We start from the raw sequence: 24,134 nt of genomic DNA, 5'->3' as shown, positions 1-24,134 counted from the left end.
AGAGTAGGTTGGGAAGAAGAAGAAAATGGCTTAAAAGCAGCAAAACTGAGTTTCTTCTGCTCTTTCCTACCTGCCCGTGTCCTCCCCGAGCCGTCTCCACTTGGCGGGGGGATCGCTGTGGTCCCCATCTTCAGCATCTCTTGGGTGACGCTTCTTCTGGGGGTGCAGCAGCTTACACCGGGCACCTCTGGGGCAGGAACCTTTCTTGGCAAAGTCAGGGCAAACCAGCGTGTGCTTCTTCTTGCACTGTGAGGGGAAAATAATAGAGAAATGTTGGGAAAGGTAGTGAAAGCCCCATGGGGAGAAGAGGTTCCAGAGCTGGGCTGCTTCAGGGGCACCAACATGTTGCTGAAGGAAGAGAAGGACACGTTGGTGATTCCTTCTCCGTATCAAAATATGATTCCATGCCAAAATACTTATTAAAAAGTAATATTCTCCTTTGGGAGATGCTACACACTCACCGACGGCTTTCCAAGTGTCCAATTTTATCGACCCAAACCACCAAAGTCTTACTAGTAAAGACCAACTCCCAAGGTGGTGATGGTGGGAGGTCCCAAAGAGGTCAACTGGAGAAGCTGGTTTTGGAGAGGACATGGGGATTTCTTCTCCCAGACACGCTTGGAACTTGGGAAGGAGCAGGGAAGAGCAGGAATGAAGCATGTTCCATTTAGGACATACTTTTGGATCACTGCTTGGACCACCCTCCTCATGAAGGTGACCCAGGGCTGGAGTTCAGCCCCTTTTTGGCAGCCAGAAAGGCCAGAAGATATGCAGGTAGGGCAGAGAAGACACCTTTGGGTGTGATTATACTTGGGTGGTTGGGAACATTGGCAAGGGGAAGGGAGAAGTTTCTCTCCAATCTCCGACTGTTCCCAACACGGTGACAGCAACACCCAGGGATCCAGAAAGCTCATCCCAGCGTATCCAAAGGGATGAGGGGTGGGAGCAGGTCCCAGAACCCTGCTCAGCCTCATGATGCCCCAGGTGGACCAACTCCCACCCAGGATGATCCCTCCAGCACCATCCAGCTTGGCTCTTGCCAAGAGCACAGGCAGGTACCATGTCATAGAATCACAGAATACTTTTGGTTGGAAAAGACCCTCTAGATCATCGAGTCCAACCATTAACCCACCCCTGGCACTGCCCATGTCCCTGAGAACCTCATCTCCATCTGTTCAACTCCTCCAGGGATGGTGACTCCAGCACTGCCCTGGGCAGCCTGTTCCAATGCCCACAGCCCTTTGGGGAAGAAATTGTTCCCCAGATCCAACCTCAACCTCCCCTGGCGCAACTTGAAGCCGTTTCCTCTTGTCCTACCGCTTGTTTACTTGGGATCAGAGACCAACCCCCTCCATGCTCTATCTTCTTTCAGGCAGTTCAGAGATCAAAAGGTCTCCCCTCAGTTCCTGTTCTCCAGGCTGAACCCCCCAGGTCCCTCAGCCGCTCCCATCACACTTGTGCTCCAGCCCCTTCGCCAGCTCCATTCCCTTCTCTGAACTTGCTCCAGCACCTCAAGGGCTTTCTTGTTGTCAGGGGCTCAAAACTGACCCCAGGATCTGAGGTGCATCCTCAGCAGTGCCCAGTACAGGCATCTGTGGCAAGACACAACCCAGCACATGGCACAATGAAGCGTTAACACCAAGATTCATCCCCCTCTTCACCTTCTCCATGAGCAAAGACGCAGCCTTGCTTCTTCCCTACGTGTGCCCTTCTATGCTTGGGCCCTCACGCTGCAAACCTCCTTGCACAGATGCTCAAATTTCGCACGGGTTTGGTCGAAAACAAGACAAATCCACAGGAAGAGAAACACAATGAGGGTTTCAGCGTGATCGTTCTTGCCTGTTTATAAAAAATGCATCTTCCCAAAGACACGGGATGTAGCTGAGCTCCTGCCCTTTGAATGCAATTTGACTTTGGGGGCACGGGAGCAGCTCTCGTGGTGACCTTTGGGATGAAGCGGCAGCCCCGCTGAGCCGTGGGACCTCTCTCCTCGAAAGGGCGGAAGGGTTCGGCAGCTCCATCGCCCGGGGCCGATCGCTGAAGTCGGCAACAGAGCAAAGACCTCGGCGGATGGAGGTTGGGGATGGCGTTGAGCAGCAGGAGGGCTGGGGATCCAGATGGACACAGGGACACTGGCTCAATGGGGGGGAAAGTGCGGCGGCAGCACCACTTTTCCACTGAAAATTCATTAAAAGACCCACAACATCCATTTAATTCTTCTGTAAGAAGCTTCTATATGAAATCACTCCCTTTTTTGGTTCCGAGATCATCTGCATGGACAAGGCCTGCAAACTCCTCAGGTTTATCTTCTCATTCCTCTTTTCCCCATGTGCTTTGCCCAAAGCCATTCTCTGGTCAGATGAACAGTGATGGATGATGATGCCCATCCAGAAAATACACAGCTCTGGTGGTGAGGGATGGGCAGAACTGTTGAGCCCGCCGGCACAAGGGAACCACAAGGAAAGTAGAGCAAAACCTCAGGATTTCATGTTTCATACAGCATCGAGTAGCAAAACAGGGAGGGATGGACGCTCAAGGTGTCTGATCACCCTTCTGATTGGCATCAAGGTGAAATAATTCCTGTATCATCTTTATAGTTGGGGCCAGATCCAGCTCAACGGCACGGATCCCACATGGTGACAAGTCGGCCTGATGGTGCATCAGATCTACTCCACGTTGGAAGGTTCCCAGTCCACCACCACCTCCAAATCTCCATCCATGCGATGACAGCAACACCTTGCAAACCTCCTATTAATTACAAATCCACCTGAAGTCAATTACTGCTAATTATCAGCTGGGTGGCAGCTCTTCAGAGCTCCTGCCCATGGATGGGAGATCCGCTCCTGTGTAGCGGTTCCCAGTGCAAAATGGACTTGGGAAGGGGAAGAGCAGGAAAAAAGAGCTCTGGTCTCAAAAAGCCACGTGGTGCACCCTCCCAGCTGGTGGTGATGCTGCTATGCTGAGAAACGATGCTGTTTTGGGGGAAAAACTGAGAAATGCAGCACCAGAGGGACAGGTTACAAATCCCTGCCAAGGGACGGTGCTACGGTCCCGGTACAGAACTCCAAGTCCATCATTGTCCCAGCCCACATTTATTGGCTCCACGGCAAAAAAGATACTTAATAAAGAAAACAAACAGTGTCTGACTAATCCCAGGGCCGTGTCCTCGGCTCATGTTTCTAATGGCTTTTCCATGCCGCTCCCGAGCGCTCGCTTCATCTTCCGTAACGCCCCGTCCATCACCGCTGTTTCGGGGCTGGGATGGTGAATTTGGGGATCACCTCCCCGCCGGGTTCGGGGGCTGGAAAAGCCCGTTTCTGTTTATTTACAGAGCAAACGTGTTGGGGTTGGGTTGCTGTAAGGTGGTTTTGCTGTCAGCTGGGGTGAAGGCGAGCGGGGCTGCGGGGGTGACGGGCACGACCTCACGCTGGGGACCATCCGATCCCTTCCACCTGTCGAAGTGGCTAATTATACCCCCCCCGTGGGACCCCCGCCAGCCTGCAGGTTGGACCATAAAAAGAGAGGAAAAAAAAGCCTTTGGTCCCTTCCAACCGAGATAAAACTCAGAGCACCCCTAAAAAACCCTGGGGAGAAACCGCTCGGTGACACTGGGTGCTGATGAGGATGTCACCATCCCGCTGCTGCTGTCCCCATCTCAGTCTCTCCCCTCTGGGGTTCCCCCTGTAGCCCAGAGCAGCAGCGGTGCCCGGCGCTGGGACGGTGCCCGGTTGGCAGCACCCATGGCCGGGACTCCTCCGTGGCTGCCAGGGCAGCTCTGGGTGAAATTCAAGGTGCCGCTAATGACCCATAAAGCCTTAAATGGCCCAGCAAGCCCAGACGCACGGGACGGGGACAAGGGGGTTTGCAGGGCACGGCCTTCTTTAGCACGGACCTGGCAAAGGAGGAGGCAGCAACTGGTGCAAGGTCCCGGCTTGGCCTCGAGGATGACGTTAATTAACATTTTCCACGAACGAGCTTGGCAGGAGGTGGCGGAGGGCGGGAGGAAGGTGAAGCTGGGTTACTGGGCCGATCAACATCCACCCACTGACCTTACGGGGTGGGGATGAGCGGTCCCATCCAGCTCGGCGTTCTCGGCTCTGCTCCACCAGCAGTTTGCCCAGGTTGAACTTCTCAAGTATCTCTGGGCTTGTCTCTCAGCCCCTTGCTTGATCTCTCATTGCCCAGCACCAGGGGACAGCAGGTGACAAAAGGACCAGCAGACGGACAAAGAGATGGCAAAGCGCTGGAGCATCTTCCCAACCCCTTGGACCAGTGTCCTTCACCGTAACAGACACAAAATTCCTGCTGGTGCCTGGAAATCTGGAGTGATAAAACCACCAAGCACCTTCTGGGGAAGGTGAGTGTTAAAAACACGAGTTAATCCCCAAAATCCAAGCGCCTCAAATCAAGCGCTCTCTATTTTTTCAAGCCCTCTGCACATCCACGCAGCTTCGCTGGAGCTCTTACAGGTAACCCCATCGTCGAGCAGCAGGATTAACCGTCTGGATTGATGTCAGGCTGTTTTAATGTCCCTCTTACCCACCGTGTTTCAGCGTTAAGTGGTTGTTGGGAAGCGAGAGCTGGAGGTGTCAGAGCCGTTTTCCGACACCGCTCGGAACTGACAGCCAGTAAATAGCTTTTTTTTGATGGCTTTTTTATAATTGGGTGCAGAGGGAAGCGGCCTTAAAAACTAAAATAATAATTAAAATATATATTTATATATTCCAGCTCCCTGTCATTAAAACCTGCAGGACAAACACCCAAACATCATCCAGGCTGTGGGATAATGGTGGAGAAATTTAGCTGACGCAACTGTCTTAAGGAATTTGCTCCAAAATGGGTTTCTGCCCTCAAAACAGAGCTTGGTGCCCTAGCAAAACACTTGCAGGGAAGCAATGACCTCTGATGGCCTTCTCCAAATGCTCGCTAGGATTTGGGATCTACCCAGTGCTCTCTAGGATTTACCGCAAAGTCGTGAATCCTCTCCCTTGGTATTTGCAGGCAATAAATGAGCACTGGAGCCAAAATACCTCCAGAGCTGGAGCAAGATTGGGATGATGTTTCTAAAATCATTAGGAACATCATAATTAAGAGGCAGCAAAATAATTGTGAGGGGTTGAAGTGGGCAAGAAAACGCCTTGTCCTTGCAGAATCCATTCCCTGGCACAGTCCAGCCTGAATAGACTCGACCTAAGGGACGGGGTTTTCCTTCACATCCCTTTTCCACCACCTTAGAACTTCCTCTAAACAACCATCAACTGTTCCCTCGTATCTTGCTGCTCCTTGATTTACGGGTGTTATTCCTCTATAATTGGTATTTGCAATGTAGTAAAATGATATCGAAGAGCGTTGGACCTCCCAAGCGCACGTGCATGCAACATCTCCATGTTTCAGCTCCGAGCAGGAGCCGAGTACCCTAATTGAGTATTTCCAATGATTTTTTTCCCTTTAAATGTATCTTCTCATTGGGGAATTGCTTCCTGCCTGGTCTTGCTCCTTGCCCTCAGCTCCCCACACACAGGAGAGACTTTTGCTTGGAATCGCGAAGGCTGGGGGTTGGATTATCCAGGCCTGGCTTTTGTCCGTGTCCCATCTCAGCCTGGAGGAGAGCTGCCCAGCTCTGACAACACTCGCTGACAGTTTAAGCCAAGATATAAATAGAAGAAACACACAAGCCAAGAGGATAGGGGAGGATCACCCAGCAACAGCGAGCAACTCGGCCAAACTCCAACCCCTAAGGACCCGGGGCTGGTTGAGCCACCATGAAAGCAAAGCCATGAATGTAAGGAGGAAGCATCGATTCATTGAATGGTTTGGGTTGGGAGAGACCTTCAAAGATCATCTACATCAAACCTCCTGCCATGGGCAGGGACATCTTCAACTAGATCAGGTTGCTCAAAGCCCCGTCTAACATGACCTTGAATGTTTCCAGGGATGGGGCATCTACAACTTCTCTTCCAATTTAAAACCATTGTCCCTTGTTCTGGTAAAAAGTCTTCTCCAATCTTTCTTAGAAGCCCTTTTTCTATATTGAAAAGCTGCAAGAAGGTGTCCCCGGAGCTTCTCCTCTCCAGGCCGAACCCCCAGCTCTCTCAGCCTTTCTCCCCAGAGCTGTTCAGCCCTCGACCCATTCCCGTGTCCCTCCTCTGTCCCGCTCCAACAGCTCCATGTCTGGCTGGTGCTGGGACCCCAGAGCTGGATGCAGAGCTCAGGGGGGCTCAGGACATGGGGGCACAGGGGGAGAATCCCCCCCTCCAGCTGCTGCTCATGCTGCTCTGGGTGCAGCTCAGGACACGGGTGGGTTCTGGGCTGTGAGCGCATGTTGCTGGGTTATGTTCCATTTGTCACCCCCCAGTGTCCCCAAGTCCTGCTCTCCATCCACCCACCCATCCATCAATCCATCCATCCACCCATCCATCCATCCCCCAGCCTGCGTTGTTACCAGGGGTTGTCCTGACCCAGGTGCAGGACCTTGCACTTGGCCTTGTTGATCTTCAGAACATTCACACAGGCCTGTTCCTCTGGCCTGTCAAGGTCCCTCTGGATGGATCCCGTCCCTCAAGGGAATCAACGGCACCGCTCAGCTTGGTGTCACCCAAAGACTTGCTGAGGGTGCGCTCAATCCCACCATCTGTGTCATTGATGAAGACATCAAATAGTATTAATCCCCATACAGACCCCTAAGAGACACCACTTGATACTGGTTTCCTCTTGGACATTGATCCATTGACTATGACACTTTGGATGTGGACACCCAAAAGGTGAATCCCAAACTGAAGAGCAAAGATCAGCAGCATTCGGGCATTCCCTGCACCACTTTGTTGAGGAACCAATTTCCAACAGAGATTCTCACAATCTCATCCATCACATCCTAAAGCCACGATGGAGCCAGTTTCATGTGGCGAACCTATCGATGGTAATTTCCATCCCCAAATCATCACTGCTGGGGATGGAGCCAGACAGACACCCACTGAACATCCCCTACAGCGTCACCTGCATCAGGGATGATGACAGGGGCTCCACCACATAAGAAATTCCAGGTGGTTCAGGGAAGGTGTCACCCACTGTGCATGGGACGCAGAGACCATCTGACCACAGAGAACAGATGGGAATGAAGGGAGATTCCAGTACGGGAAGCAAAGATGAAATCTGCTCTTCTTTGCCTTCATCTGTACAGAAGTTCAGGTTGAAATCAAGAACTCTCTTCCTCATCAGTATATTCCCACTTTATACCCATGATTCAGCGACTGCTTTTCCCTTAAACTTCCTAATTTTCATGTTTGGGAACGCACCTTCTTCTACAAAGATACTAAGAGAGAAAATTGCAGACCAGTACTATCAGCACTATCATCAAGTAGTCCAGGCTATTAAGCAGTTCAAGTTTGCACTGATAAGCAACATCTTTAACTTAAACATCTGAATGCTGTTGAAGATACTACAGTTAAATTAAAGTAGCAATAAGAACGTTCATTATGCCATTACGGAGTACGGTAAATAAGATGCAACTGGAAACCCACAAAGATTTCCACAGTGATACTTGGGTAGGATCAGGCACGGAAGAAAGTTGATGAGTTTTAAACCTTCTCTGCAGGCTACGAAGCATTTTCAATAGAAAACTCCCATTGCAAGTACTGAGATTTATCACTTACTATCAGCAGTTTGGCCCTTGTCACCCAGAGGAGATGGACAAAGACTCAACATCCACATAGAGCAAACCCAGACAGAGCTCAGTCTGCTCAAATGCAGCCTGGCCATCATCCATAGGAACACAGAAACATAGAATCATTGTGCTTGGAAGAGATGCCCCAAATCAGAGTCCAACCATTAACCCAACACTGGCACTACCCCATGTCCCTGAGAACCTCATCTCTCGTCTGTTCAACCCCTCCAGGGACGGTGACTCCAGCACTGCCCTGGGCAGCCTGTTCCAATGCCCCACGGCCCTTTGGGGAAGAAATTGTTCCCGAGATCCAACCTCGACCTCCCCTGGTGCAACCTGAGGCCGTTTTCTCTTCTTGGCTGTTTCATATCACTTTTTACTTGGGAGAAGAGACCAACCCCCTCCATGCTCCAAGCTCCTTTAGGCAGTTCAGAGATCAGAAGGTCTCCCCTCAGCTCCTGTTCTCCAGCTGAACCCCCCAGATCCCTCAGCCGCTCCCATCACATTGTGCTCCAGCCCCTTCCCCAGCTCCGTTCCCTTCTCTTAACTCACTCCAGCCCCTCAAGGCCCTTCTTGGTGTGAGAGGCCCAAAACTGACTCCAGGATTCAAGGTCTGGCTTCACCAGTGCCCAGCACAGAGGGATTTTATGAGCAGACTCATTACTAAGTCTTACCATTATTTTTTTTAATAAACGTTTTACTTAGTAATCAGTTTGCCGACTGAAGATTTCTACTACACATTATAGGAATAAAACAAAATCAAGCAGGCAACTCTAGCACCCAGAAAACATCTGTCAACCAGACCTAAAATAAAAGATAAATGAAGTGAAGTTGCTATTGTCATTGATTTTCATACAGCTGCAGTGGACTATAAAAGAGCTATCAAACGCGGTGCTCACCATCAGCTATTTCTGAACGATGGGAGAAGGTAATCCACAAATCCCCTCTCCCAGACAAGGGGCTGCCCCACAGCTCAGGAGACCCAGCGCCCTTTATCTCCACACCATAGATGATGGGTTCTGTGGTGGCCACTGCAACCACCTTGGATGGAAGCCCAGGATGATCAGGAGGCTGGAACACCTCTCCTTGGAAGAAAGACTGAGAGAGCTCGGGTTGGAGAAACCTGGAGAAGAAGAGGCTCTGGGACGACCTTATTGTGGTCTTTCAATATGGAAAGATGGAGAGAGATTTTTTACCAGCAAGAAGACAAGGTGGAACAGTTTTAAACTGAAAGACGGTAGGTTTGGATTGGACATTAAAGAAGAACATTTTCATGATGAGGGCGGTGAAAGCCTGGCCCAGGTTGGCCAGAGAGGTGGTGGATGAACCATCCCTGGAGACATCCCAGGCCAGGCTGGATGGGGCTCTGAGCAACCTGAGCTGGTGAAGATGTCCCTGCTCATGGCAGGGGTGGCACTGGATGAGTTTTGAAGGTCCCTCCCAACCCAATCCAATCCAATCCAACCCAACCCAATCCATTCTATGATTTGATGAAAGATGGAGGTTGAGGGTAATTACAGAGCTGGGAATCAGCGAGCAGCTACACTGATGAATGTGCATGGGTTCCCTGATGACTCTACGTGCTCAACGAAAAGGAAACCTGGCTGGAGGTCAACCTGGGACCAAAGGAAGGGGAAGAAAGACCCAGAAAGACCAACATCTGATGGCTCTTGTTTGTGAGAAAAAAAAAAAACAACGATGTTCTACCCAGCAAACAACAAAAATCAGCTGAGAATATGCAATACGAATGGTGTTGATCTTCACCACTCTGTGAGAACAGATTAAGGGGAACAAGGACCTCAGGCTGCCGCCCCCCATCGCGAACCGAACCCAAAGACATTTAACTGTTGGGTGGTGCTAGCACAGCTGATGTGCGTTTTCCTGAAGAAATGTGTTAAATTTAATGTATTAGACACATGAAATAAGTTTATGGTGGGAACCTGTTAAACTTCAACCAGAAAAGAAGAAAATAACCAACCTAACGTGTCATGAGACCAGAGAAACGCAAATGAGAACAAGGCATCGGCTACGAAAAAGTCCCCGTGTTTAGGTTTTCTGCAGAAAAATCAAGCAGCTGCCACTGTGAAAAACACCACAACTACATCTGGGGACAGAAAATGATGTTTCCTAAGGAAGCGGCACTTCCTCAGGCAGCGTGTGCTGACCAGACCTGCCCCTGCCGCTATGAACGTTGCCGATATTTTACATGGATAAGCTGCAAATCACCGAATCACAGAATAGTTTGGGTTGGAAGGGACCTTCAAAGCTCATCCAGTCCAACCCCTGCCATGAGCAGGGACATCTTCACCAGCTCAGGTTGCTTAGAGCCCCGTCCAGCCTGGCCTGGGAGGTCTACAGAGATGGTTCATCCACCACCTCTCTGGGCAACCTGGGCCAGTAAATCAAAGCTCTGGTGAAATGCTGTTGGATGAACAACTCAGCAGGAGCAAAAAGATGGATTTTAGGAGTCTATCAGGCTGTTTCAGTGAAGGTCAACCATAAGCATCCCTGCTGTGATGGCAGGTTCCCTGGTCAAGCTCCATCGGCGGGGACAGGGCAGGTCATTCGTAGCCCAGAGCAATGTGTTGCCGGTAAACACCAGAGCACAGAGCCCCCCTTTCCCCATGATTTATTCCAGTACATCTCCCCATGCATTTTCACCGTAGCCTCATTGTTTAATCTCACCGCGTCTTACTGCTTAATAGTCCCCACGGGGGAAGAATCTACCCACAGGCTTCAAGGCAGTTGATGGAAACGATACGAAAAGAAGTATTTAATGCGGCACGCTCGTTAATGTACACCGTGGGGGAAAAGCTTATTTAATACAAAACAATTTTACAGATGCAGCAGTTAAGAGAGGACCAAGCTGACTCGCTTGCCTTTGCTCTGACACGCTGTTAGAGCTGGAGGACGGCAGCACCAAAACCTGCCTTAGCCATGGTTCTTCTACAGTTTATTCTCCAATAAGTCATGTTTTGTGCCTGTTAAGCAAATCTTGATCCTTGGGGTTGCCTATGGATGTGACACAAGTGCTTGCTGCAATTCCCAGGTCCACGCTCTCAGCCACACCGACATCTCAGTCCATGGCTGGCGATCAACCATGGGATGGATATTATGTAGGACATTAGGAAAAGGAGGGTGCTGGACACTGGAACAAAATCCCCAGGGATGTGTCACGGCCCCAAGCCCCACAGTGTTCAATAAGAGACCGGACAACGTCCTCAGACACATGGTGTGAATTTTGGGGTTGTCCTATGCAGGGACAGGACTTGGACTCGATGATCCTTGTGGGTCCCTTCCAACCCAGGACATTCTATGATTCTATGACCATACATCACAACATATCGCTCAACGTGGCATGGATATTATCACCTTATGAGCTCCTTTGGGCTGGTTATTATTTATTTTGTATTATTTGGGTATTTTTTCAGGAGCCACGCACGGGCACAGGAATGAGAGCGGCTTGGCAGAGACGGATGAGAGGAAACGTTCTCAGGTTGTGCCAGAGAAGTTTAGATTGGATCTTGAGAACAATTTCTTGCCCAAAGAGCTGTCGGGCATTGGAACAGGCTGCCCAGGGCAGTGGTGGAGTCACCATCCCTGGAAGGGTTTACAAGATGTGTAGATGAGATTCTTAAGGACATGGTTTCATGTCAGAGTTGGCTTAATGGTTGGACTTGATGATTTAATCCAACCAAGTTGATGATCCAACCAAATAGATTCTGTGATTCTGTGCCACCATGGCTTCACTCGATAGTGCTGCTACCTCATCCCTTGTGCCCAGCAGCCTCACCCCATCCTCTCCCAGAGAACTCGTGACTCAAATCGAGACATAGTCACTAAGACCCATATGGGAAGGAGGATGGGGAACTAGAGAAGAGCTTTTACCGTAGAACAGCTCATCAAAACATCTTCGGAAAACCCTGGGGAGCACCTGCAAAAGGCCCCAATTTCTCTCTCTCTTCCCACTTCCCCCTTCAGGCTTCCTCCAGCACAGGTGACCACCCCAGAGGGACCAGCCTCACTCAGCATGACCGTTTCATGGTGCCGGAGAAGGTCAGGGAGCTCCAGGAAAGATGTCAGGGAGATTTCCATGGTGGGCATCTCTTTGTGGCTTTCACTAAGACACATATGATGTGTTTAGAGATGATTCAAGCTGTGGAGTTATTCTGAGCTGTATTTCACCAACTGCTTCACCAAGCTGAACTTGCAGGTTCCTCCACTCCCCTTAGGAAGCTCTAGGTTAATGTGCGAACACACAGGTTGGAGAAACTTCTCAACCCATGACCAAGGAATGGGTGAGGATGCTGGAAATCAAAGTTCTGGCTCTACTACCTGAAAATGATTAATATTGGGGATAACATTCTCTTAATGAAGGACGTGGTCATGCTCTTGTAGAGGAAGAGTGGAAGGACCTTTGCCCTCTAGAGTTTACATTCCTGAAAAAGGGACTTGGGAATGCAAAATTAAAGCTTTCTCCCTTGTTCTAAGTTCCTGATGAAGGCAGAGCAGACCAGTCCCAGCATCGTTTGCAGAAAGAGCTTGCACAGCTGGAGTTACAGCCCATCGAATGGGTCAAAGGCCAATCAACGTGGCCTGAGCATCCTGCAAGACATCTAGAAAGTACTTAAGAGGCAACACTGCGAATGACACGTCATGAATTATGGATAATAATGGACATTTTTTATGAAGGTCTGATAAAAGAAATCGTGCTTCTTCGGGGGAGCACAGAGAGGAAAACACAAGGGGGAGAAGAGCCCAGTGTGCCAAACTGCAGCACAAAATAACCTAAATTCCTAATTACCGGCCATCCTCGTTTGAGTTTTACCTCTGAGGATGTTACGCCGGCGTCGTACACCTTTGCCGTCTGTGTTTTCGTAGTTCAGACCGCAGGCAGACGTTCCTCGGACAGGGAAAAGCAGAACGAGAGAAGATTTACTCCCATCCTAAATTATTCAAAAGAAAAGGGACTGTGCATCTTTAACAAGCCATCGTTTTATGAAGCAAGGTTAACATTTTTACTTGATTCAGTAGAATATTATAAACTCTCCGGGGTCCATTTGAGGACTTTCTACTTTGAGCAAAGGAACGGACTCAGCACTTTTTATATTATTTAGAGAATAAAATTAACCCTTAATGGCCCAAGCTGGTATTTCTCCTCCCCAGTTAAATATGGCCCGCTCAGCAATTTCTCCCCATATATAATTACAGGCTGCTATCCATCATCTGTAGGAGAATGCTTTTCTGACACGCTAAAAGTGACACGGTAAGCACTTTTACTAATAGAATAAATATTCTAAATATCTCTTTTATATTTTCATTTAAATTGGAATATTTTAAAGATAATTGTAGGGACCCTGCCTGCGTGGCTGGCGCTGAGCTGGACGGAGGCGGCAGGATGTCCGTGTTTTCCTTCGGAGGAAAGGTTTATCCAGCACGCAGTCTCCTCCACACGCCGCCGCAAAAAGTAATTAGGCACAGACTAATTTATTAGCCTTTCCCTCCAGTCCTGCTGATGTCCTGCTTTCCTAAAGTTCTCACTTTGGGCTTTTTTTCCCCTGTTTTTCGCCTGTTTTTTTGCTCTGCAGCAGTTTTTCCGCAAGAATGGATGGGTTTGCCTTACAGAAGTTACCGTCCGGTGGTGTGTTTGGGTTTGGGGATAAGTTGGTGGCTTTGGGGGGTGACACCAGGGTGATGGGCACTGAGAACCTATGGCTTTACGTGTTGGTTGTTCCTCTATCAATGAGAGCTTCAGCGATGGAGAAAAGGAGGAGAAAAGCCCTTTGGGGATCCAAACATCCAACTGCTCATCCCAGGAACTTCCCGAGTGAAAAGCAGCCAAAACCACAAGGGAATTAGAAAATTCCAGGAGCAGAAAGTCTAAGTAAAACCATTAGGTAGACACTTATTCACACATCATCTACTAAAATGCTATAAAATAATACCATTCCATAGGCCCACTGGGGTGTATTTGGGATGGCGCTCTGCAATCTGGCAGACTTGAGGAAAACACGATTGTTTCATTAGTGGCTCATTTTTTTTGGCTGAAAAGTCAATTTAAAGCAAAGGTCCTGCTGTGTTTTCAACGTGGTACCTGGAGTTTCCAGCTCAAGGAAGAGGCTTTAACTGTGTCCTCCTGTTCTCTTGCTGTTGGCTCATGGAAGAAGCTCAACTAAGCCAGGACAAGACATCCATAGATGTCTTCTTACATATCCAACAGATCCTAGAGGTGACCAGCAAACTCCCCAGAGAAAAGTGGGCTGAGAGAAGAGGATGGGTCCTGTCCTTGGTTGGGCTCATAGAAATGGGCCAACACTGCACAGCATATCTTTGGATCATCGAATGGTTTGGGCTGGAAAGGACTTTTGAAGGTCATCCAGTGCCACCCCTGCCATGAGCAGGGACATCTTCACCAGCTCAGGTTGCTCAGAGCCCCATCCAGCCTGGCCTGGGATGTCTCCAGGGATGGTTCATCCACCACCTCTCTGGCCAACCTGGGTCAGTGTTTTACTACCATCACGGACAAATATTTCGTCTTTATGTCCATCCTGAATCTCCCTCCTTTAGTTTAAAGTCATCACCCCTAGTCCTATCACTATAGACCTCATAAAAGAGTCTGTCCCCATCTTTCTTATGGACCTTTTTAAGTACAGAAAGGCTGTACAAAAGTGTCCCCAGAGTTTCTCCTGACCCCCCATCTCTCTCAGCCTTTCTCACCAGAGCTGTTCAGCCCTCGGCCCATTCCTGTGTCCCTCCTCTGTCCCACTCCAACAGCTCCATGTCTGGCTGGTGCTGGGATCCCAGAGCTGGACGCAGAGCTCAGGGGGGCTCAGGACATGGGGGCACAGGGGTAGAATCCCCTCCCTTGACTTGCTGGCCACAATGGTCACAGGATGAGCAGAAATCCCACCACATAACCCACCCCAGAAGAGAAAAGCCTGGCAGCTTTTCAGAAAAATCACAGAACCATTTTGGTTGGAAGAGACCCTCAAGATCATCAAGTCCAACCACTAACCCATCCCTGGCACTACCCCGTGTCCCTGAGAACCTCATGTCCGTCTGTCCAACCGCTCCAGGGATGGTGACTCCAACACTGTCCTGGGCAGCCTGTCCCAATGGCCCACAGCCCTTTGGGGAAGAAATTGTTCCTAACATCCAATATAAACCTCTCCTGGTGCAACTTGAAGCCGTTTCCTCTTGTCCTATCACTTGTTACTTGGGAGAAGCAGCATCACCTCCATAAATCTCAGAGTCCACCTTTGCCTTATTCAAACCCGGTGGCAAATTGACTGGCTGCCCCTTCTGAACTACAACCGTTTGGGGACTCTGATGTGACAGAATCGCCGCTCTCACAACTTTGAGATGAAAGATGGAGAAACCAAGCGAAGTTGGCCCGTATCTTTCTCACGAGATCCAAAAGAAAACCATGTGCTCTATTAATGAAAGAGTGGTTCACACTAAGAGGTAAAAATATTCCTAAATTAATAGAAAACAGCCAAGAGGAGTCAGATAGGATGGTAGTTTTGATTCCCTTAGCCACGAAGCAAGGAGAGGTGAGATCCTCCAGCATGGCTCCGCACCAAGGAACCAAGTTTGCTGCCACCTGCTTCTCTTACCAGAGAAGTGAAGAGCCCCAAGATGTCAGATAAACCTCAAAATTCCTTTTTTTTGGCATGTAACAGCCCTAAAATGCCTTTTGAAAACCAGGTCCCGCTCCAGGAAAGCTGCTCGCTCTTGAGCTCTGTGTGTTACACGGGGTGCCATGAGCTCATGGACAAGGTTTCAACTCTGCTCAGGGTGCACATAAAGTCCATGTTGGTCTTCATTGCATTGATCTAAAGCAGAAGACCCCCAGAACCTGGAGGTGGGCTCCACAAAGCCCCCAGGTACATAATCAGGCACAGCTTGAGGCTCAGTTACTGCTAAGACTGAGCTATGAGACCTAAGGTTCAAGTTTTAACCCATTATGGAGCCAGCGTGCAAAATAAGCTTAAATATCTATGTTTCTATGTAAACCAGGGACTTATAAGCCTTTTCCTTCATTTCCCACCTACTTAACTGAGCGGTTTTCAGGGCAGGTGCTCTCAGCTCGGGCATGGGACGCCCCAGGGAAGTTTCTCCTGGGGAAAGTCTGGCACAACGTTTGCAAGTTACAACCTTAGATTTGTTGCCTTTCTTTTTTTGCTGCCTGCAAAGCAACCAAACCGCTTTGCCCGTCACCCTTTGGAAAGGCACAGGCCTGCTGTTCATCACACCCAGGTGTTCAGCAGCTTCGGTGCCGTAGCTCGCGTGAAAAACAACTTGCGGTTTCAGCAAAGGCGCATCCAGCCCAGGACCCCAAGAGCTTGGTCCCCTCTTTACCTTTTCTCCCATGGGGCAATAGCCTTTGAGGAAATCCTGGCATACTTCTGCCTTCCTGGACACGTAGACGTGGCTATAGGGACAGTTGCTGTTGCTGCAGATCCCCTTCAAGAAGTAGGAGCACACCGGCATCTGCAAGGGTAGAAGATGAGAAACACGTTAGTGCTCCCCCCCGACATGATAAGGATCCATTCCAACCCCCAGAACTGAAATAAAACCATGACACGTGTAAAATAAATATAAGCCTTTTGCCAGCTGCTGATCCCAGAGGTATTTTTAGCTCTTTTACGGATCTTTTGCAACGCAGCTCTTGGACATTCCGTGGTTGCAGTGTATATATGCACAGGGGGGTGAACACACTTGCGTTAGCATCCTTCAGGATGCTGGAGTGAGGGTGGAAAGCATGAAACTGCCAGCAGAAAGAAAACTGGCTCTGTACGGCACGAGAAAGGATGGGGGAATCATAACGTATCACGGGGGCTTTGCCGGCACGGTGCATGTGGCAGGTTCATCTCCTAGTGATGCTCCCAACTAACCTTGAAGAGCAAAGAAGGGGCAAAAGGCACTAAGGTGAACATATTGTCACATGGGCTAGGACCAAGAACACCCTTCCCAAGGAGAGATGTGATGGGAACTTGTCCCTGTGCGCTGGAGGAGGGATGATCTATGAGGGATGCTCCAGGAGGGATGTTCCTCAAGGAACTGAGGCGTAGAAATGACCTTACAACCCTTGAGATTATAAAGAAGGTATGTAATTACAGCACTGGACACACAGGGGATTACTCCAGCCAAGACGTGTGTAAATTTCCAGTAGCTATGAGCTTGGTTAAATGCAGTAAAGTGTTATATATTCACGATAGCTTTAGGAACACCTATACATATTCATAACCTGTCCCCAAGGGGGCGGTTCTTATTACAATGAGTTCCAGGAGACCATTTCCATAGTCTCCACCTCCAGCTCCTCCTGGTTGCAGCTGTGTGGTGATCATGAACCCAGGTCCTCTTCTCTGTACATGGTCACCTTTGGTCCAGCGTGATGAGTTGGTTGGGACTCAGACTGCTCAGTTGGTTAAAACTGGCGTATCTCTTGTCCTTTGCCCAAGTTTCTGTTATCTAGTTCACCCAAGGATGCACCCAAAGTTTATTATCTCTGCAAGGCATCAGTAAACTCCTGTTTCTCGTACAATAAGTTACACAAAGCTAAGCAAGGCTAGGCAATAGTGATGTGGGTTAAAGGGTTAGCTCTCTGTTATTTCTTAAAGTCTTTAAGTGGTAGTTCTTTAAGTGTAATTAGTTAATAGTTAATTCCCTGTATCAGAATGCTCAGGAGGGATGTTCCAGGAAGGATGGTCCAGGAGGAATGTCCCAGGAGGGATGTTCCACAAGGGATGCTCCAGGAGGGATGTTCCACAAGGGATGCTCCAGGAGAGATGTTCCAGGAGGAATGTTCCACAAGGGATCTTTGAATCATAGAATGTCCTGAGTTGGAAGGGACCCACAAGGATCATGGAGTCCAACTCCTGTCCCTGCACAGGACACCCCACAGTTCACCCCGTGTGTCTGAGGACGTTGTCCAGTCTCTTCTTGAACACTGTCAGGCTTGGGGCTGTGACACCTCCCTGGGAGCCTGTTCTAGTGTCCAGCACCTCTGGGTGAAGAACTTTTTCCTAATGTCCAACCTGAACCTCCGCTGGCACATCTTCCTGACATTCCATTGGGTTCTGCCATTGGTCACTAAAGAGAAGAGCTCAGCGCCTGCCCTTCCTCCTCCCCTTGTGAGGAAGCTGTAACCACCATGAGGTCTCCTCTTAGTCTCCACTTCTCCGGGCTGAACAAACCCAGTGACTTTAGCTGCTCCTCATATGGCTTCCCCTCCAAACCCTTCGCCAACTTTGTAGCCCAGGAGGGATGTCCCAGGAGGGATGTTCCAAGAGGGATATTCCAGGAGGAGTGTTCCAAGAGGGATATTCCATGAGTTATGTTCCAGGAGGGAGGGAAAGGAGGAGGAGAACCCGAGCGCGGTCGCATCCACGGAGCACAGCCCCGCTCCCACCGCTCCTGAGCCTTAGCAGCACGACAGCCGAGACGAGGAAAAGCAAGCGAGCGAGGATCCTCACCATCCTCCAACCACAAACTTCACCTTCTGCCAGCTGTTTTAATTAAAAACAAATTACCAGCCTGCTGCGATATTTCAGTGTCCTTAACTCACCGGCTACCGCAGGCAACTTCCTGACCCGACTAAGCAGCAGCGGATGGGAACACGAGTTTCCCGAAGCCGTCACGATGATCCAGCTCCTCCTGCTCGATCCCTTTTTGCTCGTCTATGCGCCCAATTTCCTTACGGATCAGCGCAGTATCAATCCCTCCATTCACTGGCAGCATCTCGGTCCTGCCGGTTGGAGCGTCCCCGAACTAAGATTTACAATCCCACAATAACCACCGCTGACGTTTATCTGGAAAAAATCCCTTTCCCTGAAGGGCACATGAGGGTTTTAACTAAATGGGCTCACTTGAGGCAAAGAGAGAAATCAGGAGGAGGAGGGGGAAGCAGAGAAGAAAGAAAACAAAGGGTGCTTTAAAAGAGAAGAGTTTATTTTTAATTGTCTTTTAACTGCAGACATTAACATAAAGGACAGGGCTCTGGGGCTATCTTTTTTGGTGGTGGTGGTGTGACCGTAAATGATTCCCTTAATGTAGTTTTTGATATAGAGCCCAAATTAGCTCTAATAAAAAGGGATAATAAAGGCAGCTCTTCTACAAAAATAAACTCCTCCTAGCTGTCAAGCCTGAGCCATTATCAAGAGGAAGCAGCACTCTCATTTCAATTAACCTTGTTTGCACCCCACTACGTCCACACAAATAACAATAACATTAATTCAAGGCACTGGTGCGGTGCGTCCGTATTAGACAGCTTTGACTATGTACACGCTTTGGAGGCGGCGGCTAATGAACCCGAAACTCAACGTGAATTTCCAAATTGCTCACAACAGAGTTTTGAAGCTCTATTAGGGAGAAAAATGCTGATTCTTTGCCGAGCTCCTCAAGGGGAAAAGCTGTTGTAGCAGCAGCGGGTGGTTGCCCGAGTCCTCGCCTCTCGCTAACCTTGGCTCTCAAACCCATTCATTCACATTCACCGGTTTCTCTCCAATATCGGGATGTGACGGCAGCTCTGTTCCATCGTGGAGAGACTCCCACTTTGATAGATGCTCTATCCCCTGCGAGACAAAATTCCACAGCCACCAGCATTCCCTCTCCTCCGGGCTCCTTTTTCCATTACCAGATGGGTAGTTTGGCTTTTGAAAGCATCTGCAAAGCATCGTGTCCATCTGGAGCAGCTCGACATCCCCAGGAGCATCTTCTGCTTGGAGTCATAGAATCACTTTGGCTGGAAAAGACCCTCAAGATGGAGTTCAACCATTAACCCACCCCTGGCACTACCCCATGTCCCTGAGAACCTCATCTCCACCTGTTCAACCCCTCCAGGGATGGTGACTCCAGCACTGCCCTGGGCAGCCTGTTCCAATGCCCCACAGCCCTTTGGGGAAGAAATTGTTCCTAATATCCAATCTAAACCCCCCTTGGCGCAACTTGAGCAACTTGCAGCAAGGATTTTGTTGCTTAGGATGGGGAAAAGCTCCTCGCCGCTGTGATAGACGAATCCAAGTAGCCTTCCCATGTAAAACGGGGGATTATCCCCATTTTTCAGTGGGGAAACTGAGGCACGGGATCACCCCCAGGTTAAGCAAGAGGTTTGTCCTCAAATCAATAGCTAAGCCCTGCAAGCCCTTGGTCCTTCTCCTGGACTGAGCCCCATCCCCAATGACTTCCCAAGAAATAACAATAACCTGAATTTCTCTGATGAAGAGGTTGTGGGGTTCCCCCCCGACCCTATAACCACAAAGTGAAATTAAGAGTCAACGAACGGGGCATCCGCAAAACCAGGAACCCCCAACCACAGCAGTTGGTGCATCATCATTAACCACACATAGAAAACCATTCGTCACCTTAAAATCCCAACGTAAACAGCTCAAAACAAGCCACCCTCATCCTTCATCCGAGGAGGAGATGGGATCCGCTCCAAAAACCCCACAACCGCTGCTTTACTCTGCCGAGCAGCTTCACCTGCCCTTCTCCGCAGCTGATAAATGAGGCCAACGCCACCTTTGCCAGCAATCACGCGGGTTAACGGGGAGCGACGGGAGCTGGAAAGCCAAAGTCGCCTCTCGCTTTGGGCAGCAGCATCCCCGCAGCTATAAATCACCCTGCAAACAGGCTCCAGCTCCACAGAGGACGTTGTTTCTCTTCCGAGCTTGTGCTGACAAGGTGGCGAGCGGAGACCTCTGAACCACCCCCCCGGGGGCGCCTAATCCTGCGAAATATCACCCTCCTTCCCCATGGTGCACGGCCAGAAAAGCATTTGTTTCTAAGGCACTTGCCTGCTTCGTTTGGAGGTTTGTTAATCTAACGACTCAGCGTAGGTTTGGATGATGCTTTGGTAGCGGCGAACTCCTGGGGAATAAAGTGAGACAGGCAGAGGCCAACTCGCATCCCAGGGGTTTTGTCCCCAAAACGTCATCGGCAAAGTGGCTCTTCTGCAAGAGGCTTCAATCCTTTTTAATTGCGTTTTATTACTGTGATGATATTATCATGGTTCTTAACTCAATTCCTAACCGGTGAGGTGCTGCTAAGGTGCAAAGGTTGAGTTTTCCATGTCACGCTGCAGCCGTCGTTCTCCTTCTACCCACCCAAAACAGAGTCCAGAAGCCAAAAGTTTGAGATCCTCCTTGATGAGGTGTTTCTGGAGGGGAAACTGAGGCCAGTTATCCACCAGCAAATTAAACATGCTGAGGAATACTCCTGGGTATCGAGACCAGATGGTACAAACCCATCTGTATCGAACCGTCATGTCCTTTGGTGGCCAAACCACCGACCGTAATGGCTCCTTGGCCACCTCCAGCTCCCAAGTGTCACCCAGGTTTTTGCCCTGGGACTAAAATCAAGCTCCAGCACCTGCTGAAATACCGTTTAATTTACTAGCCGACGGTTCCATGCTTTCTGGACAAATACCAATCCTTCATCTTGGATGCACAGGCAGTGCTGCCGTTAGCACTTGCACGTCGCTCACTCGGGTGAAAAGAAAGTCGTTCGCACCAAACCCACTCCAAATCTGCACTAATTATAACAATACTGGATATACCAGCAGCCAGTCCCTTGGCAAAGCCTTCTCTTTTCTCAGAATCACAGAATTCCAGAACGTCAGGGATTGGAAGGGACCTGGAAAGCTCATCCAGTGCAACCCCCACCCCGGAGCAGGAACACCCAGCTGAGGTTCCACAGGAAGGTGTCCAGGCGGGTTTGAATGTCTGCAGAGAAGGAGACTCCACAACCTCCCTGGGCAGCCTGGGCCAGGCTCTGCCACCCTCACCATGAAGAAGTTGCTTCTCAGATTTAAGTGCAATCTCCTGTGTTCCAGTTTGTACCTGTTGCCCCTTGTCCTGGTTGTCACCTGGTTGTCACCTCGGTCACCTGATTGTCACCGAGAAGAGCCTGGCTCCATCCTCCTGACACTCACCCTTTCTATATCTGTAAACATGAATGAGGTCACCCCTCAGTGTCCTCTTCTCCAGCTCCAGAGCCCCAGCTCCCTCAGCCTTTCCTCACACGGGAGATGCTCCACTCCCTTCAGCATCTTTGTTGCCCTGCGCTGGACTCTCTCCAGCAGTTCCCTGTCCTTCTGGAGCTGAGGGGCCACAACTGGACACAATATTCCAGGTATGGTCTCCCCAGGGCAGAGCAGAGGGGCAGGAGAACCTCTCTGACCTACTGACCACCCCCTTCTAATCCACCCCAGGTCCCATTGGCTTCCTGGCCACAAGGGCCCAGTGCTGGCTCATGGTCACCCTGCTGTCCCCAGGTCCCTTTCCCCTACACTGCTCTCTAATAGGTCATTCCCCAACTTACACTGGAACCTGGGGTTGTTCCTGCTGTGAGGATGCTGTGGGAGACTGTGTCAAATGCCTCACTCAAGTCAAGTTAGACCACATCCACCGCTCTGCCAGCTTCTTTATTTCTGAAGTCTAACTATATATTATAAGAAGGAAAAAAAAGAAACCCAAACCAGCCCTTTTTTTCCTTCTATCAATCCTCATTCCCATCCCTCTTTTGACGCGCCACGAGTCAGAGACTGCAGCTGTCCCCGGTCTCTCTTCTCTATTTTATATACTCATGATTAAGTGACTCTGAAGAGAGATACATGTAAAAAACATATGGTGCTTTGCAGCTCGTTTGGAGCGACTCCGCTCGCTGCCAGGATAACTTATGAGCTCCCCACTGACAGCGAACGTGCCTTAGGCAAAGGAGACAAGAAAACCGCCTGCCCAAAGGCAAACGCTGCAGGAAAAGGTCCTGTCCCGACATCCCACAGGTTAAATCCTTTCCAGGTCAGTAATCACATTGTAATTACCTACACGATGCTGGGGATGAGGAATGGAGGACGGTGATGCTTGAAGGAAGCGGGGAGAAAAAGGTGCTATAAGGCCAACTCGCAATGCACGGGTTAAATAACCAAAGGTTGAGTAATTAAAAGTAGTATTTCCAGATCCAGCATGGTTCGGGTGAGCTCTGGTCCTCACCGTGCTCCAGGTACAGCTGCGAAAGCTTCGACCAAGCGGCTTTCGATAAATGACACATCAGAAATCCAGCCAAGGGGGGTCACAGACTCATTGTGATGAAGGACTCGAGACTTACAGGCTCCTCCGGGAAAACCGGTCATCGTTTGCACCCCGCTTCCCGGCATCTCCATCCCGACAGCGGAGCCTTGATACCGGAGCTGATGGCAAACACTTCCCAGGTGGTGACACCACGCTGGTTGTCACTTTAATACCCCAGTGGGATTAACCTTATCGCTGTTGTTTGTGTGATCCTTTGTCTGTAGCAGAGAAATGATCCTCCAAATCCATTCAAAAAAGCCGAAATGTAAATATGTGCTTGAAGCACAACCCAGCTTAGCAAAGAACCCGCAGTTAAACTTAAACCTTCGGCGCCGACTTCAACCTCGGCTTCAACGCTTGAGGTCTCCAAAGCTACGTCTGACCGGAGATCCCAGCCACCCAACAGAGGTTGATCTGCTAAATCGTCAACTGGTAATCACTAAAAGAAAATCTAATTATTTTTCCACCTTGCTCTGTGTAATAAAACCACAGAGTACAGAATACATCACGAAGGCTGGACACGATGATGAACTCAAAAGCGGTTCTGCCAGGAGGTGAAATCATGGCAGAAACCTTTTTAAGAAAGGGTAATTTATACCTCCAAGCTCTTGGATGTTAAAACATCGTCCTCCTCCAACACCAGCACAGGGTGATTTAGAGGGAAGGGTGATCTTATGGATGTAGTTAAGGATTAGACACAACTTAACACCACTTCTGTGCTCTTTCTCTCCAATCCTTGGAGTTTAAGCACTGCTTAACCCAATGTGTGTCACCCAACGAAGCCCCAGGAGCTCTGGTTTCCAATCCACTCCTTAATGGGTTCATCTACCCATTGACCACGCTGGTTGAAGAGGCGCACGCTGCTCTTACAAACCCATCATGAGCCTGAGCAGCTTGGCCATTAAACTACAAATGAACTCTGTTGGAAGCACGCAAGGAGGTGGTGATGGGCTCGTAGAGCCGCACCGCGCTCGTTGGGAAGCCGTACAGACCTTGTCTTTGGACACCTTGTGGGAAAACGAACAGGTCCCATCCGTCTTCTTGCAGGTGCCACGGAGAAACCTGTTGATACACCAGAAGGAGAGGGTTGAGCAGGAGTTGCAAAACTTGATGTTTTAAACACCAAGTGTGTCTCTGACCCCATGACCACATTTGCCCCAAGGCTTCAAACACATGACTGCTGCCAAGCTCGCTTTTAAATCCCATTTCACACCCTAAATTTATGTTACAACAATAGCTGGTGCTTCCTGATAGATTTTGATCTTTCATTGTATTTGACTGCTCATTAGTAGGTAGAGCACAGCCTGTATCATGAGGTTCAGGGACTGTAGCATCATTTTGGTTGGAAAAGACTCTCAAGATCATCGAGTCCAACCGTTAACCCAATACTGGCACTAAATTAT

At 49.5% G+C, this 24,134-nt stretch overlaps 1 protein-coding gene across 2 annotated transcripts in view; it reads right to left on the bottom strand.

Annotated features, from left to right (window-relative positions):
• The window catches only part of ZC3H3 (zinc finger CCCH-type containing 3), a 201,882-nt gene that overhangs the window by 16,833 nt on the left and 160,915 nt on the right, over nucleotides 1–24,134 (bottom strand). For both annotated transcript variants that reach the window (XM_065832570.2, XM_071803739.1), the window contains exons 8-10: nucleotides 23,724–23,793; nucleotides 16,022–16,153; nucleotides 71–246 (exon numbers count right to left, since the gene is read on the bottom strand). In XM_065832570.2, coding sequence (XP_065688642.1) covers nucleotides 71–246; nucleotides 16,022–16,153; nucleotides 23,724–23,793 — 378 coding nt within the window. The remainder of the gene's footprint in view (nucleotides 1–70; nucleotides 247–16,021; nucleotides 16,154–23,723; nucleotides 23,794–24,134) is intronic.

Source organism: Patagioenas fasciata, chromosome 2 (assembly GCF_037038585.1).
Source record: "Patagioenas fasciata isolate bPatFas1 chromosome 2, bPatFas1.hap1, whole genome shotgun sequence".
Taxonomy (NCBI): Eukaryota; Metazoa; Chordata; class Aves; order Columbiformes; family Columbidae; genus Patagioenas; species Patagioenas fasciata.
The sequence above is the reverse complement of the archived record's forward strand: the minus strand, read 5'-3'. Positions and strand labels throughout refer to the sequence as shown.